At 36.0% G+C, this 14,973-nt stretch overlaps 1 protein-coding gene across 1 annotated transcript in view; it reads right to left on the bottom strand.

Moving 5' to 3' along the window:
• Positions 1 to 318: 318 nt before the first annotated feature.
• Positions 319 to 14,973, bottom strand: part of LOC138694444 (vesicular glutamate transporter 2-like) — a 93,831-nt gene continuing 79,176 nt past the window's right edge. The window contains exons 11-12 of the mRNA XM_069818153.1: positions 5,894 to 6,014; positions 319 to 709 (exon numbers count right to left, since the gene is read on the bottom strand). Coding sequence (XP_069674254.1) covers positions 521 to 709; positions 5,894 to 6,014 — 310 coding nt within the window. The 3' untranslated portion in view covers positions 319 to 520. The remainder of the gene's footprint in view (positions 710 to 5,893; positions 6,015 to 14,973) is intronic.

Raw genomic sequence — 14,973 nt, forward strand, 5'->3', positions numbered from 1 at the left:
AATACTGTCAACTACCTTTAGAGTCTGTTCCAAACTATAAAACTCAAACTTCACTGTTATTCACTTATTCAGTAGGTAATTACTACTGACATATTTGGTTAGAAAATGATTTAACAGATCTATCGGTAAAGAAGAAAGGAAAATGCATTCCAAATGATCTAAAAGATCTTCAAAGTATTAAAAATGACCAAAAAATGCCGAAAAAATATAAAAATGACCTATTAGTTCAAAAATGTCAAAAAATGCTATATAAGAAATCACCACGTTGATATTAACATAGAAAGGATTTCTATATTAATAAGCGTTGTCCTAATGTGAAAAAAAAAAAAAAGATGACTTTTCATCAACATCCGCCTCCTACTGATCATGTAATTCCATCAACGTGACTTCTGCACAAGAAGTAGTTCTTCTATTAGATGTAAAACGAGGAAAACAGACACTTGATGTGATGAAACATCATTTCTTCCATATTACATGGCTACCGGTACTCCAGAAAGTTTCAACTATGTTTTAAATGTAGTTATTGTCCAGAATCAAGTTCCATAGCTGTATTTGTGTAGCACTGTTCACTTGTTGGTTTTCTTGCTTTCTGATCTTCATCCATAGCCCAACTTTGCCTGTCTCCCGAAGCAAACAGACCGTAGATTATTGCCCCCGCAAGATAGATGGCACTTGCTATGTAGAAGACAATCTGCCATTCTGATGCCTTCTGTAAAAATTAAAATAATTCGACATCAATAGCGTTTGTTTCAATATAAATACATCAATTAATACTATCTTAATTTTTATTCTTTCACTAACCTGTAGAAATGTTGTTAATATTATTGAATTTACTAATCCTAACAGCTAAACTAGTTGTGTAACTTGATTTTGTGAAATAATAATAACAACAATCATCGTCACTTCCTCTTTCTCCTCTTCCTTCTTCTCCTTCCATTCAATTACAACAACCATTCAGTGCTGAATTTCCAGTCCTCCACCTCTTTTTTTTCAGTTGGTTGTTTAATGATGCTGTTTCAACTTCTGGGTTATTTAGTGTTGATAAAATTGATTATGGCGAGACGATGGACTATAGTCTTACAGTCGGAAAAAAAAAAAAAACCAAGGTAACAGCCCAAGCGGGAATTGAACACATGCCCAAACACAGAAAATATGCTATTGCCTGAGCTATGCTGGTGGCTTCCACATTTTCTTTGGATGGACATAGCCTATTTATTCATTCCTCTGTGAGATGACCGAGTAGTTAATAATATTAATTCTAAATTGGCAGCTAGACTCCTCTACTCCTGTATGATTTTACTGCATCTTGAATTTACTTAATTTAATCATAATATTAGCTACTTAGCGTAATGGCCTGGATTTTGCTGCAAAGTTTTCCCACACAGTCTGCAAAGTTCTTTTAGTTGACGAAACTCACCGAATTGAGAGTTTATATTCCCACTTTTTAAAAGGCTCAGAATGAGGTTACAAATGATCCGAAAGAAAGCACTACATACTATGGTTTACGGAAATATTTGGCATGTGTACAGTTATTAGAAAATTTAGGAATAATGCTCGATGCACTAACAGAATTAGCTGATCTTTCTTGTGATCTTTAAAAGAGGGAAATGAAACTGCCAACAGCAGATAGACTGATAAAAATAACTATTAAAGTGTTCAGTCATAACCTATTACATTACAAATTTCCAACTTGTTTTACATCGATATTATTCTCTTTCCTTTTTATTAGGGATATGTCAATGAAGAGTAGGCTACATGGGAAAAACGATCAAAGTCACAATTTTCTTAAGGGTGATGTCATCATTAATTCAGTATATTACTGCAAAACTTATTGCTGTTCCTAACGAAAATGTAGGAAAGGATGACTGTATCCGTGGTGATAATTCTCCTTTACCAGTTTTGATAAGCTAAACACTGAAGTTTGCATTAATATGCTGAATTGGATGATGACATCATCCTTATGAGATTTGTGACTTTGATCGTTTTTCCCCATGTACTCTTCGTCTATTTTGTCCAGTATGGTGTCTATTTTTTTAACTCAATCCAAATCCTTTTATCATAAATAGGCGACCTATAAAATATAGTAGAGCTCTGATTATCCATCACTCTATTAACCGATCTGCAGATTATCCGACTGTCTTTCTTTCACTCTTTCCTTTTATTATTATTATTTATTATTAGTAGTAGTATTTTTTTGCTGCAGAAAGAAACGTGTTATTACAAGCCATTACCCTTACACAATATTACTGCCGATCTTGCCAATAGGAAGAGTTACTTGTGGGTTTTTTTCCGAACATGTAAAATAGTCACTACTTGCTTTCTAAGAAATGACACCAAGAACTTCTGCTCAATTTATAGCAAACCTATGCATCATTCAGTCCTTGTCCTACTGTTTTATGGCCATACTGCGTAACTTCTGTGCAAACTGTCTTCCACGAGTGTCAAAAGAAACGTGTTTGATAAGTATCGAAAAAAGTGCAAATAACTAGGAAAAGAAAAATTGTGCAGTAACTAGTCTTGCATCAGAATACGGGATTGGCGTTACAACTGTGTGTGTGATTTAATAAAAAAGACAAAGTGTATCAAGTATATGAATTCACAACACGAGACCTGGACTATTCCTGTCTTTCTGCAGATAGCCATCACAAGGCATTGGCCCTTAAAAATTAATCGTTAAGAATCAGAATTAAATTAGTGAACTTCTGATTCACTATCTAGCATATTAAATACAACACCACAGATGAAATTTCGAAACAGTACGTATTATGCACTTAAGTTATGAAAATATTTTATGATACAGATTATCCAATTTTTTCGATTAACCACTCAGTCCATCCCCTTTATTACCACGGATAATAGAGGTTCTACTGTACCAGTAATGTTGCTGTACAGTAATTAGATTGTGGTTTGAACCATTCTATCTCTTGCTTCAAATATAATCCAAAATGTTCTATAATAGATGTTTCCTTTCGTCCATATTTTATCAAATGTTATATGTTATGTTTGTCTACATATGTTTCATATTATGAATCCTCAACTAAGCAATTTATTTCTGTAAAGAAGTGCTAAGCAATCACTGCCAACGTGAAGTGATTTCCTAAGCATAAAAGTCTGTTTGGATTAAAATATATGTTTTGTTTTCAATTGTTTAAGCATTATCTGATAAAATTCCAATTTTAATTAATTCTTTTTTTTCCTTTTTTATGTATTTCCTAATTGAATAGGTTACATCAGCTTCTTGTCTATGCGGATGACGTAAATATGTTAGGAGAAAATCCACAAACGATTAGAGAAAACACGGAAATTCTACTTGAAGCAAGTAAGTGATAGGTTTGGAAGTAAATCCCGAAAAGACAAGTATATGATTATGTCTCGTGACCAGAATATTGTACGAAATGAAACTATAAAAATTGGAGATTTATCCTTCGAAGAGGTAGAAAAATTCAAATTTCTTGGAGCAACAGTAACAAATATAAATGACACTTGGGAAGAAATTAAACGCAGAATAAATATGGGAAATGCGTGTTATTATTCGGTTGAGAAGCTTTTGTCATCTAGTCTGCTGTCAAAAAATGTAAAAGTTAGAATTTATAAAACAGCTATATTACCGGTTGTTCTGTATGATTGTGAAACTTGGACTCTCATTTTGAGAGGAACAGAGATTAAGGGTGCTTGAGAATAAGGTTCTTAGGAAACTATTTGGGGCTAAGAGGGATGAAGTTACAGGAGAATGGAGAAAGTTACACAACGGAGAACTGCACGCATTGTATTCTTCACCTGACATAATTAGGAACATTAAATCCAGACGTTTGAGTTGGGCAGGGCATGTAGCATGTATGGGTGAATCCAGAAATGCATATAGAGTGTTGCCGGTGGGAATAAGACCTTTTGGGAGGCCGAGAGGTAGATGGGAGGATAATATTAAAATGTATTTGAGGGAGGTGGGATATGATGGTAGGGACTGGATTAATCTTGCTCAGGATAGGGACCGATGGCAGGTTATGTGAGGGTGGCAATGAACCTCCAGGTTCCTTAAAAGCCATAAGTAGTAGTAGTATGTATTTCTTTGTTTTCTTATTCATTTGTCTGTCTACCTGCCTGTTTGCCTACCTGCCCACCCATCCGCCAGTCTGCCTGCTTGATCCTTGTTGTCAGTTGGTACCGGTACCTGTACCGATGATGTTCCATTTTTGACACACATGTCTCCTACTTTCTTTCGTATTATATCTTATTTTAGGAAGCTTCATTAATGTTCTAATTAAATGTACTGTGCATTCTAATGTGAGTCGTTACTTGAAAACAGCATCTACTAGAGCTCTAGAATCTATTAGAATTACAACGTTTTGCTTTGTATTTATTTCGTCTTTAGGACTGTTCTTGAAAAGTGTTTCTATTGTGTAATTTCTCCAGCAGAATTGATTATTGTCTTTATAATATGAGAAGAGATGTATATATTAAATATATATTTTTTCTGTGCAGTTTATTTATTGCTCTTTTGCAGAGAGCCGTTCATTTTCTGAAAAGTTTTCATTCAGAATCAGTAGAGCTCATTTTCTCGTTTTGTGTAGAGCACAAAAAAGCCCAATTTCAGCACAACAAAGCAGATTTTGAAGCAGTATTAAGTATTCCCATTTTATGTAGCCTTCACAGAACATCTTCAGATTAAACCATATTATAAGTTACCAGTATATTACTATACCGATATTAGAATTAGAATTAGAATTAGCCCGCAGAATCCCTGTAGGGCAAGGGCCTCTTGGCTGGCAAGGTGGCTATTCTGGCATTCCCGCGTAGCCAGTTCAGGAAAGATCCTCATTCTTTTGATGCTGCATCTATCAGTAGTCTCCATTCTCGGCGGTCCTTGGCTGTTGTCGTCCAGTTGGATCCAAAGTGAAGTTTCAGATCGTCCGCCCATCTTTTTTCTGTCAGCCTACGCTCCTTTGTCCGGTTCTTGGGTCCCAGGCTATTGTTTTGTGCGCCCATCTGTTGTGGTCCATCCTCATGACGTGGCCCGCCCACTTCCATTTGATGTAGGCAGCTGATGTTGCTGCGTCTTTGATGCCTGTCATCTTCCTCATCAGGTCTTCGTTGCGGATTCTGTCATGGAGGCTGACGTCAAGAATCTTTCTCTCCAACTTTCTTTGGCATGTTCCTAACATTTTTCTTTCTCTGTCTGTTAGAGCCCAGGTTTGGGCTCCATATAGTAGGAGAGGAAGGATGCAGCTGTCCAGTATTTTTTTTTTTATTCTTATACTGTATTCTTGGCTTGTGAGGATAAATCTCAGACTCCAGAATTTTGACCATGCTACCGAAATGCGTCTCTCGACTTCTTTGCGGGTAGCGTTGTTAAATGTCACTATTTGTCCTAGGTAGGTGTATTCGATGACGTATTCTAGTTCTCTGTTGTTTATTTGAATAATTTCCTCGTTGCTGTTGGTCATTAGTTTTGTTTTCTGGAGATTTAGTTCCAGTCCAGCTTTGTTACTCTGCGGGGCTAATTCTTGTATGCCTCGACTTAATTCATCTGCAGAAGTTGCAAACAAGATGATGTCGTCTGCGAACCTTAGGTCTCGGAGTTTCTGCCCATTTATCTGGATTCCCCAGTCCATCCTCATTTTTCCGAAAGATGTCTTCCAGCAGGCTAATAAACAAGCTGGGCGATGTGGGGTCTCCTTGTCTGACTCCTCTTGTTAGCTGAAAGTTGTTGCCTTCTCTCTCCAGTTGGATTTTAGCTTCCATATTTGAGTATATTTATACCGATAAACTTTAATAATATTATTCATAATCTTTTGTAATTTAAGGAAGATACTTCTGTTCTTAAAAATGAGTTAATTAGTTGTTTGGAAGTACGTGTTAGAAAGTTTTCCTGATCTGTCATTGTAGGCCTACTTACCTTGTTCTGAACAATGTAGCCAGTTATGGCTGGACTGATCATACCAGGCAAAGTGGCTACTGTGTTGGAGAGGCCCATCAGAACACTGGCATGCTGGGGGGCAATGTCCAAATGATTCACACTGCAACATTCGTTTATAACTAAATAATAAAATAGGAATACACGAACATGAATAGTTAATGAATATTTTTAATTCTAGCAATAATATTAAACTATTCCAAACCTATGTTTATATCGTATTGGTTAGTTGGTGATCAAATATGTCCGGAGACAGGTTTGAACTTCACAAGTGACACCAATAAGGCATCACTCATGAGGCAACTAAGCCAGGAGATAATGGGGTAGGGTGGCTAGATCCTTTCCCCCAATATCGTATTATAGGTCAGAATTACGATCCAATTATACCAGCTAGAATTTTACATACCATAATTGCTTTCAGTATTACCAACTGCAGTGGCATCAAAAACTTTTTCCTTACATTTTTATTATACTACCTTGAATTACAATCCAGTTTTACCAGCTACAGTGACATCAAAAACTTTTTCCTTACATTTTTATTGTACCTTGAATTACAATCCAGTTTTACCAGCTACAGTGACATCAAAAACTTTTTCCTTACATTTTTATTGTACCTTGAATTACAACTCAGTTTTACCAGCTACAGTGACATCAAAAACTTTTTTCTTACATTTTCATTGTACCTTGTTTTTTTTTTTTTACTATACCATGCAGACTTTGCTTAATGGTGAGTTTTAATTGCAATGGTAATATTTTACACTGCATAGGTACAATCAGGACATAGTAAAACTCTGACGATATTTAGAAACAAAGCATTATGATGTAAAAAATAAACCTATAGAATTTTTCCAGCGACACTTAGGTACACTAAAATTATGGGAAAGATAAAGTTTCGGTCATGGGTTCGATTAATAGCAAGGCACTGGAAGCACCCTACCTCTTCAGTTTGCGCATTGCCAAAACAGGGAAACCTTATTCTGTCAGGGAAAATTTACTTCTTCCACCAATAAAAGATGTGGTGAAAACTAAGTTTGGCAACAAGTTACTAAAAGATATTGATTTGATTCCTCTTTCAAACGATATGGCAGGTAAAGTGGAACCTCAGTTAATGGAAAGACTTGAGAAGAATCCTTATTATGCATTACAAATATACGAAACTACTGATATTACAAATTACGCACTCCCAGTTACTATGCTACGTTAGATATGCATATGGTGAGACATACATGACGATATTTTGTTTTGTAGAATTTTGCAAATCCGAACAACTGGAGAAGAAATATTTCACTGTTACATAAGAGACAAAGGGATCCAGTGGGGAAAATGTGTGGGCTTCTGTACGGATGGAGCTCGCTCCCTTACAGGCAGGCATAGAAGTAGCTCCTGATATGAATTGGGTGCATTGTTTCATACATAGGGAAGCACTGGCCTCCAAAGGAATGCCACCAGAATTTTAAATTATGCTCGATAAGGCTGTGAAGCTAGTTAATATTATTAAGGCTCGACCGTTAAATAACAAATTATTTTCCATATTGTGCGATGAAATGGGCAGTGAATTCACACAACTTTTGCTTCATTATAAAATTCGCTTGCTTTCCAGGGGCAAAGTATTAGCAAGGTTATTTCAATCAAAGCACGAAGTTTTATTGTTCGTAAGTGATCATAAATTCTGATTTTGCATCACTCATTGTTGATAAAGCATGGTTACTAGTATTATCTTTCAGATAATTTTTATAAGTTAAATGAACTTAAATCTCTCTCTTCAGGGAAAATCTTTAACCGTTCTTGATGCCTATGATAAAATAAAGCCATTCGAGAAAAAACAGTGTTATGGATTAGTTACATAAAAGACAGGAAATGTGCAGCTTTTCCAACATTGGAATCATTTTTAGTGGAAAATGATATTTATGTCTTTTCTGAGCCTCTTGAAAGGGTTTGTAACCATCTCAAAACTGTGAAACAAAAATTGAAACATATTTTCCAAATAACTTTTATGAGAAATTTATGTGGATTCGCAACACATTTCAGGCTTACAGTTACGAGAATCACCTTCGGTTATTGAAGAAAGAACAGTTAATTGAGCTTTCAAGTGACAGTCAGCTTAAAATGCAATTCCGTGATCTTGGTTTGCCTCGATTCTGGATCTCGCCTTCAGTGAGAATTGAATATTCCGATCTGAAGAAGCATCGAAAATCGTCATATAGTTCTCAACAACCTATCTTTGTCAGAAAGCATTTTCATTGCTCCTTCAAATAAAAACAAAATACAGGAACCGACTTAATGTTTGTGCCGATCTTAGACTGAATTTGACTAATATTGAGCCAGATATCCAGGAACTTTGCAAGGGGCAACAAGCTCAGCCATCTTATTAACAGAGAGTAATAACATTTCGGTAATATTATTATTATTATTATTATTATTATTATTATTATTATTATTATTATTATTATTCCTTTCTTTTCTATAGTTTACTCTCTCCCTTTGTAGGTTCATAATATTATTATTCATTTGGTTAATAAATATTAAGAGTCTGTTCAATATATAATTCACTTTTAATAGTTCACTTCCAATTTCATAGCTGTGTTTCTGTAGGAATTCAAAACATGCTCTTAGATTTATTATGTTATAATAGTACAATATATCCCAAATGGGACAAATTTTAATAATATACACATAAGTAAAAAATTATGCCCATATAAGTTAGTGGTCCGTAGAATTATTTTTGACATTTGATTGGTCTTCGGGTTGAAAAAGGTTGAGAAATACTGTTAGTGTATTAACTAAAATTATTTGGTACTGTTTAAAACGTAGATTCTGGGCAAAAATTCGCAACACACTAGCTATTCATCTAGTAACTTTTAAATTTTCTGTGCACATGATTCCACAATTGTTTCAAAACTGAGTGACAGTTACAAAAGGGTCATTTCACGGTTGCTTGTGTGACATTTTGACAGCAGATTCACTTACAAAAGACATTGCAGATTAAATGTTTTAAGAGCTAACATTTTTATTTTCAGATATTTTATTAGCCACCAATTACCGGTACTTAATTCAGTTATGAAGTTTCGAGTTGGTTAAGAAGAATACACTTAACAAAAATAAAATATCAATCTTTGTTGTGTGTGTGTGTGTTTTTTTTTTTTTTTTTTTTTTTTTTTCAATCTTTATTTGGACAACATGCTCCATTACATAAGCAATACTACATGTCTGGTTTTTGCTTACAGGATTACAATGTTCTTACAATTATATATGCGACAGAATTTATTACTTATAGGGCAATGTAATTTATGCTATTGTGACTAGAATGAATATATCATGTTATAAACTTAGAAATAATTTTGAATAGTGTATATTTATATGTTACATTGTTATTAAGTATTCTGATATTCTATTATGAGACTTGTATCCTTCATTATTATTTATATTAACTTAATACAATCATATTTTATTTACTCTATTTTGACAAATTTAATAGGTTTGAATATAATTCCTCAACTAATGTCTTATTGGTATTTATTACTTATTCTTAATCTATTTTGTGACTCTTTTTCTGTATAAGTTTAAATTCCAATTTTAGAGTTTTTTTACCTTACGTTTTCATCATTTCGTTATCTTAATGCTATACGTGTCGTCAACTTTCTAGATCTACTTCTCTTATGAATTTACAATATTCCTTCAAGTATTTTTCCATGAGATCGGTCTTGTTCGGTGGCCACCTTCCTCCTTTGAAATTTATGATCATTTCAGTTTGTTTCGGGGCTTGTTGTATTTCGTGCACTCGAGTAAAATATGATCAACTGTCTCTTCGCCGTTATTGCAGCTGCATGTTGGGTCTTGTATGATGCGGAATCTGTGGTAGTATGCGTTGATTCTTCCATGACCAGTTAGCATGGTTGTCAGTCCAGCTGAAACAGGTATGTGTAGTGCTAGTCTCTGCGAGACTTGTGGAAAATATCTTCTTGTTTCCGCACCGTTTTTTGCTAGCTGCCACTGATTTTCCCACTTCGCAAGGCTTTCTTCTCGTGAAGTCTTTGTTACTCCACTCATGGGGATCTTGCTGTAGTGGAGTGTGTCTTCTCTTGTGGCTTTCTTGGCAAGGCGATCGGCAAGCTCGTTCCCGAAGATCCCTATATGCGCCTTAACCCAGCTGAAGGTTATGATCCAACCTGTTCCTCTTAAGGAAGTCAATTCCTTTCTGATTTCTTCTATTAATGAATTGTGGTTCCTGCTGTTTTGGAGGGAGTCTAGGATGATCTTACTGTCTGTATACAATGATGCAGTCTTAGGGGTGTTGTGCTGTAGTTGTAGATCATTAACTATATGAAGTGCTTTTAGGATTGCGAACTGTTCAGCCTGGTTATTTGAGCATTCACCATGAAGTCTGAATTTAGATTGTTGTACGAGATCGTCGCCGAAAAATACTGCTACTCCTGAACCTACCCCTTCACTGGACTTACTCCCATCAGTGTAGATTTCGTAAGCGTAATCTTCGTTTGGTTTTGTATCTTCAATGGCAGGAAAGTCTGCCGGATGGGGCCAGTCCCTGAGTTCCAAAGGTCTCTCAATGTTACTGCCTAATAGTCCTTTTTTCGTCTTGTAGTTTCTAGCTATCTCTTCTAACTTAATGGTGATAGGAGTGAGACCAGTCAGGATGCAAAGAGCTTCAGTTGACGTTGTTCGGAATGCTTTTGCAATCTTTATGTTTATCAGTCTTTGTACTCTTTCAAGTTTTTTCCTGTTTGATGTGATGTTGAGTGCCTCTAACCATACGGGTGCTCCATAAGACAACAGGGGCAAAATCGCTCCTGTATATATTGTTCTTAGTGCTCCGTGGTTTAATCCCCAGTTTAGCTTTGCGGATTTGGACAGGGCGTTAATCAAAGTCATGGACCTGTCTGTTATATTCTGGATGTGTGCAGTGAAATTGAATTTTTCATCCAGAGTTATTCCGAGGTATCTAATTGTCTGAACTTGTTCCAATTCTTTGTTGTTGAGGAATATATTGATAGATGCTTTATCTCTGCGCCTCCTCCGTGTCACCAGCATGACTTTGGACTTTTCCTCGTTAAATCTTATTTTGTTGTTATTAGCCCAGTGTATGATCTTTTGTAACTCTGAATTGGCAAAGTTTTCTGCTTCCAGCATGCTTGAACCTTTTGTTATTATGAGCAAGTCATCTGCAAATGCGATAGCTTTGCTGTGACTGGAGTATTGGAGATTAAGTACGGAATCATACTGGATGTTCCAAAATCCAGGACCACAACAGGATCCTTGAGGACAGCCCTTTGTAATGTTTCTCTTAACCTTTATATTATTCACATACAATGATGCACTTCTGTTGCTGAAGTAGCTCTTTGAGAGAGTATATAGATTCTTAGGACACTGAAATTCCCGCAAGGCATATAAGATGCTTGGCCACCAAGCTGCATTGAATGCACCTCTCACATCTAAGCTCACAATAATAATGTATTCTTTTTGACATAAGCTTTGTTCCATATACTGCTTTAGTGCCATCGAAGCATCCACTGTGCTTTTGTATGGCGTGAAGCCGTACTGATTGTGGTTTAGAAGATTTTTGGAGTATACATGGTGCATGATTCTATTTATTAGCAGCTTTTCAAGCACTTTCCCAGCTGTATTTAGAAGGCTTATTGGACGAAATTTTGTCACATCTGTACTTGTTTCTTTTCCGGGTTTAACGATTGGAATCAGTTTAGCTCTCTTCCATTGTCGAGGGAAGTATCCTTTCGAAAGGCAAGCGTTATAAATGGACGTGATATATTTTGGAAATTGTTTGAAAACTTGGAGTAAAATTTTGCTGTTTATTCCGTCTTCACCTGGTGATTTATTCGGGTCCATGTTGTTTAGAATTCCTCCTATTTCTTGTGAAGTGAATTCCTTATCGTCCTGTGTATAGATGGGCAGATTGTTTATCTCCCTCACGTGTCTATGATATTCATTGTCTTCGCTTTCCAGATCTTCTGGCGTGAAGCTCTCGAGCATGTACTGTAGTGTTTCTTTCATGTCCTCTGTTGAAGAGCCATCGGGTTTCTTTAAAGTTGTCAGCTGCGTAGAATGTCTTATTTTTCCTGATGAAAGCCGGTATACAGCATTCCATGGGTTATTAGATGGTGTTAAACTACAGAATTGTCGCCATGAATCAGTTTTTTCCTTATTAATGAGTGCCTCGTACTTCCTCTTCTCATCCAGGTACAGCATTTTCCTTTCGTCTCTAAGATTTTGATCGTTTTTAGTTCTTTGGAAACGTCTTCTCATAGCATTTGTTTTCTTCCGCATTATTGTTAGTTTATCACTCCACCAAGGAACTGTTTTCCTCTGTAGTGGTTTCCCTGATGACCGACTTATCCTGAAGCATCTCCTGCACGCCGTTCTTAAAATTAGATCGTGTTCTTCAATCAAATTTTCTATATCTGTTGCATCTTCTACAAGTTTGCACATTTCTGCGTCTAGTTTTTTAATTTCTCCTACCATAGAACTCTGACAGATTTTCTTTGAAAACTCGCTTGCGAGTTCTTTGTTGAATTCTGCAAGCTTCTCGTCATTTATGATGTATTTTATGCCATGAAAATCGAGTGTTCCATTATGCACTGCGTGATGTTTCATGTTGAATGTAAGATAGCGATGATCGGAGCAGCTTTCCTCTCCTCCGCATTCCCAGTCGCTTATTCTTGAGAGAAGTTGGCCATTGGATACAGTTAGGTCGACATTGCTTTTCCCTCTTCCGTTGTCGAAGGTAGTATGTTCACTCTCCTCGTTCATTATATACAAGTTGCTTGAAGTCAAGTATTCCTCCACTAATTTGCCTCGATTATTAGTGATAACATCATACCAGGTCTTTGACCTCGCATTGCTGTCCATACAAATTAGTAGACATTTCCCTTTCGTGAAAGATAAAATGTTATCAATTTTCCTGAAGTCGATATTTATATCCGTAGTAATATCCATATACATGCTAACTGCATAAGTGCTGAATTTATCCTGAATAAGTTCGATAACAACCATGTCTGAATCGGATATTTGATTTATCATTATTGCATCAACACTTTTATTCGTAATGATGATCGCTGCTCTTATATTAGGTTGTCCGTAAGAGAAAATTCTGTAATTGGATGATATGCCGGCCATTTTATCATTTATCGTATACGGTTCCTGTACGAATATTACGTCTAAACTATATTCCTTAATTATCTGCATGAGATTGTTGGTTGCTACTCTAGAGTGTTTCAAATTGATTTGCAGACATTTAATTCCTGTATTATGCAGACCTGCCATTTTTAGTAGTCGGTATTTTGTTTGTACCTTTCGATTTGAGACTGTAGACATGGACAGTTTTTGTTTAGAGATGAATGGTTTTCGTCTACTTTTCCTTTTTTAGCATAAGTGTTAAATGTAATACAATTGATACATTTGAAGTCTTTCTCCTCAGCTTTACAATCTTGTAGTTTATGTTGTCCTGCACGGAGAGGGCATGTCAATTGTCCGTTGCAATTCTCTGCTTTGTGTCGATATTTACTGCATCGGTAACAACGATTAACTTTTACATAGTCGTCAATCTTGCAGATATGCCAACCCAGTTTCAATTTCCGCTGAACAAGGAGCCTCCGTGTTTCAGAATTTACTTCTACAACCAAGTTGCTAACACTTTTCTTATTCTTGAAGATAAACTTGGGCTTAATTACTTCCTCATTCAAGTTCAATTCGGAGTTCTGGGATAAAATGATTGCAGAAGCATTTTCTACAGTAACTTCCTCTGGTATGTTCCTGATGATCAAATTCGGTTTTCGAAGACTAGGAGTATTAGCCTCTAAATGTTGGCTGCACTCCTCTTCGATCTTCCTGCTCAGAATGTCGATTTCGCTTTTACATCCCGCTTCAATTATTAATCTTCCATCTCTGAGGGCTTTTAAAGACCTTATTCCCACTTTTAATTCAGTGGGATTGATGTTACGCTTCAAAATTACCCTTACAGCTTCTGCAGATTCGTTATTCTTTGACTTGACAAATAGTTTATATTTTTTACTTTCTTCAGGTTCTCGCTCGTTCCGCATGGCAGAAGCGTAACTCCTAGGCTTGTGCGTTTGGGATGACACCGCACAGGTCCCAACTGCTTCCCTTTCTGGCACATGCTGCTCCACCATTTTCTCTGCTCTAGCTTCCAACTCTGCAATTTTTTTATTCTTCTCTTCCAGCTGACTTTTCATACGAGAGACACATTTTCTCAAGTCACTTACAGAACTATGTATATCTTGCTTGAGATCTTTCCTAAGGTTACCACTCTTTTCCGTCACACTTAGCAATAAGTTGAGAGCGTTCTCTATACATTGATTTAGGTCTTCCTCCATGTTGAAACAGTAGAGATCTATTGTTAGAGCAGTCTGTGGGCAGTCCACGATCAACGGGGCCTAGGTCCTGGTGTGTGTGCGTGCGTGCGTGCGTGCGTGTGTGTGTGTGACGAAATGATACAGCTCCTTCTCAAGGATTTTGTTCTCTTGGATTATGAATATGATTATAACTTGTTGGTGATATAAATGAAATGTATACTTTTAAGATGATATAGTAGAAGTTGCAGAGAAATATTAACATTCCACGTAAATTCTAATTTGAAATGTTGCGTGTGTGACACTTGGAGACATGTTAAGATTACATATTTTTATTAGCAGCAATGTGACAAAGATATTTATTTACAAAGGAAACAAAAAAATACCACTGCTATTGAAATTAATTAAAAAAATAAACACATAGCCTACAAATTTCAAACATTGTTACAAACATTCATATAAAAGCAAGCACAGACACAAGCATAGTCACCTAAAGGCAAATTGATCCCTTTTATTAATCAAATTAGGAGACACAGACATTAAATAATTTAATATTTTCATGAAATTAACTGTTTATCTGGTATGAAGGTTCATCTACTCTAGAAATATGGATATTACAATTACTTTAAAATAAATAATTGATTAAATGGCCATCTTACTCGTGTTAATTATGTAAGCATGTGCGGCTTACAGCTGTTTCGTTGCTACTTAACACCATCCTCA

The sequence above is a fragment of the Periplaneta americana genome, chromosome 2 (genome assembly GCF_040183065.1).
Source record: "Periplaneta americana isolate PAMFEO1 chromosome 2, P.americana_PAMFEO1_priV1, whole genome shotgun sequence".
Classification (NCBI taxonomy): domain Eukaryota; kingdom Metazoa; phylum Arthropoda; class Insecta; order Blattodea; family Blattidae; genus Periplaneta; species Periplaneta americana.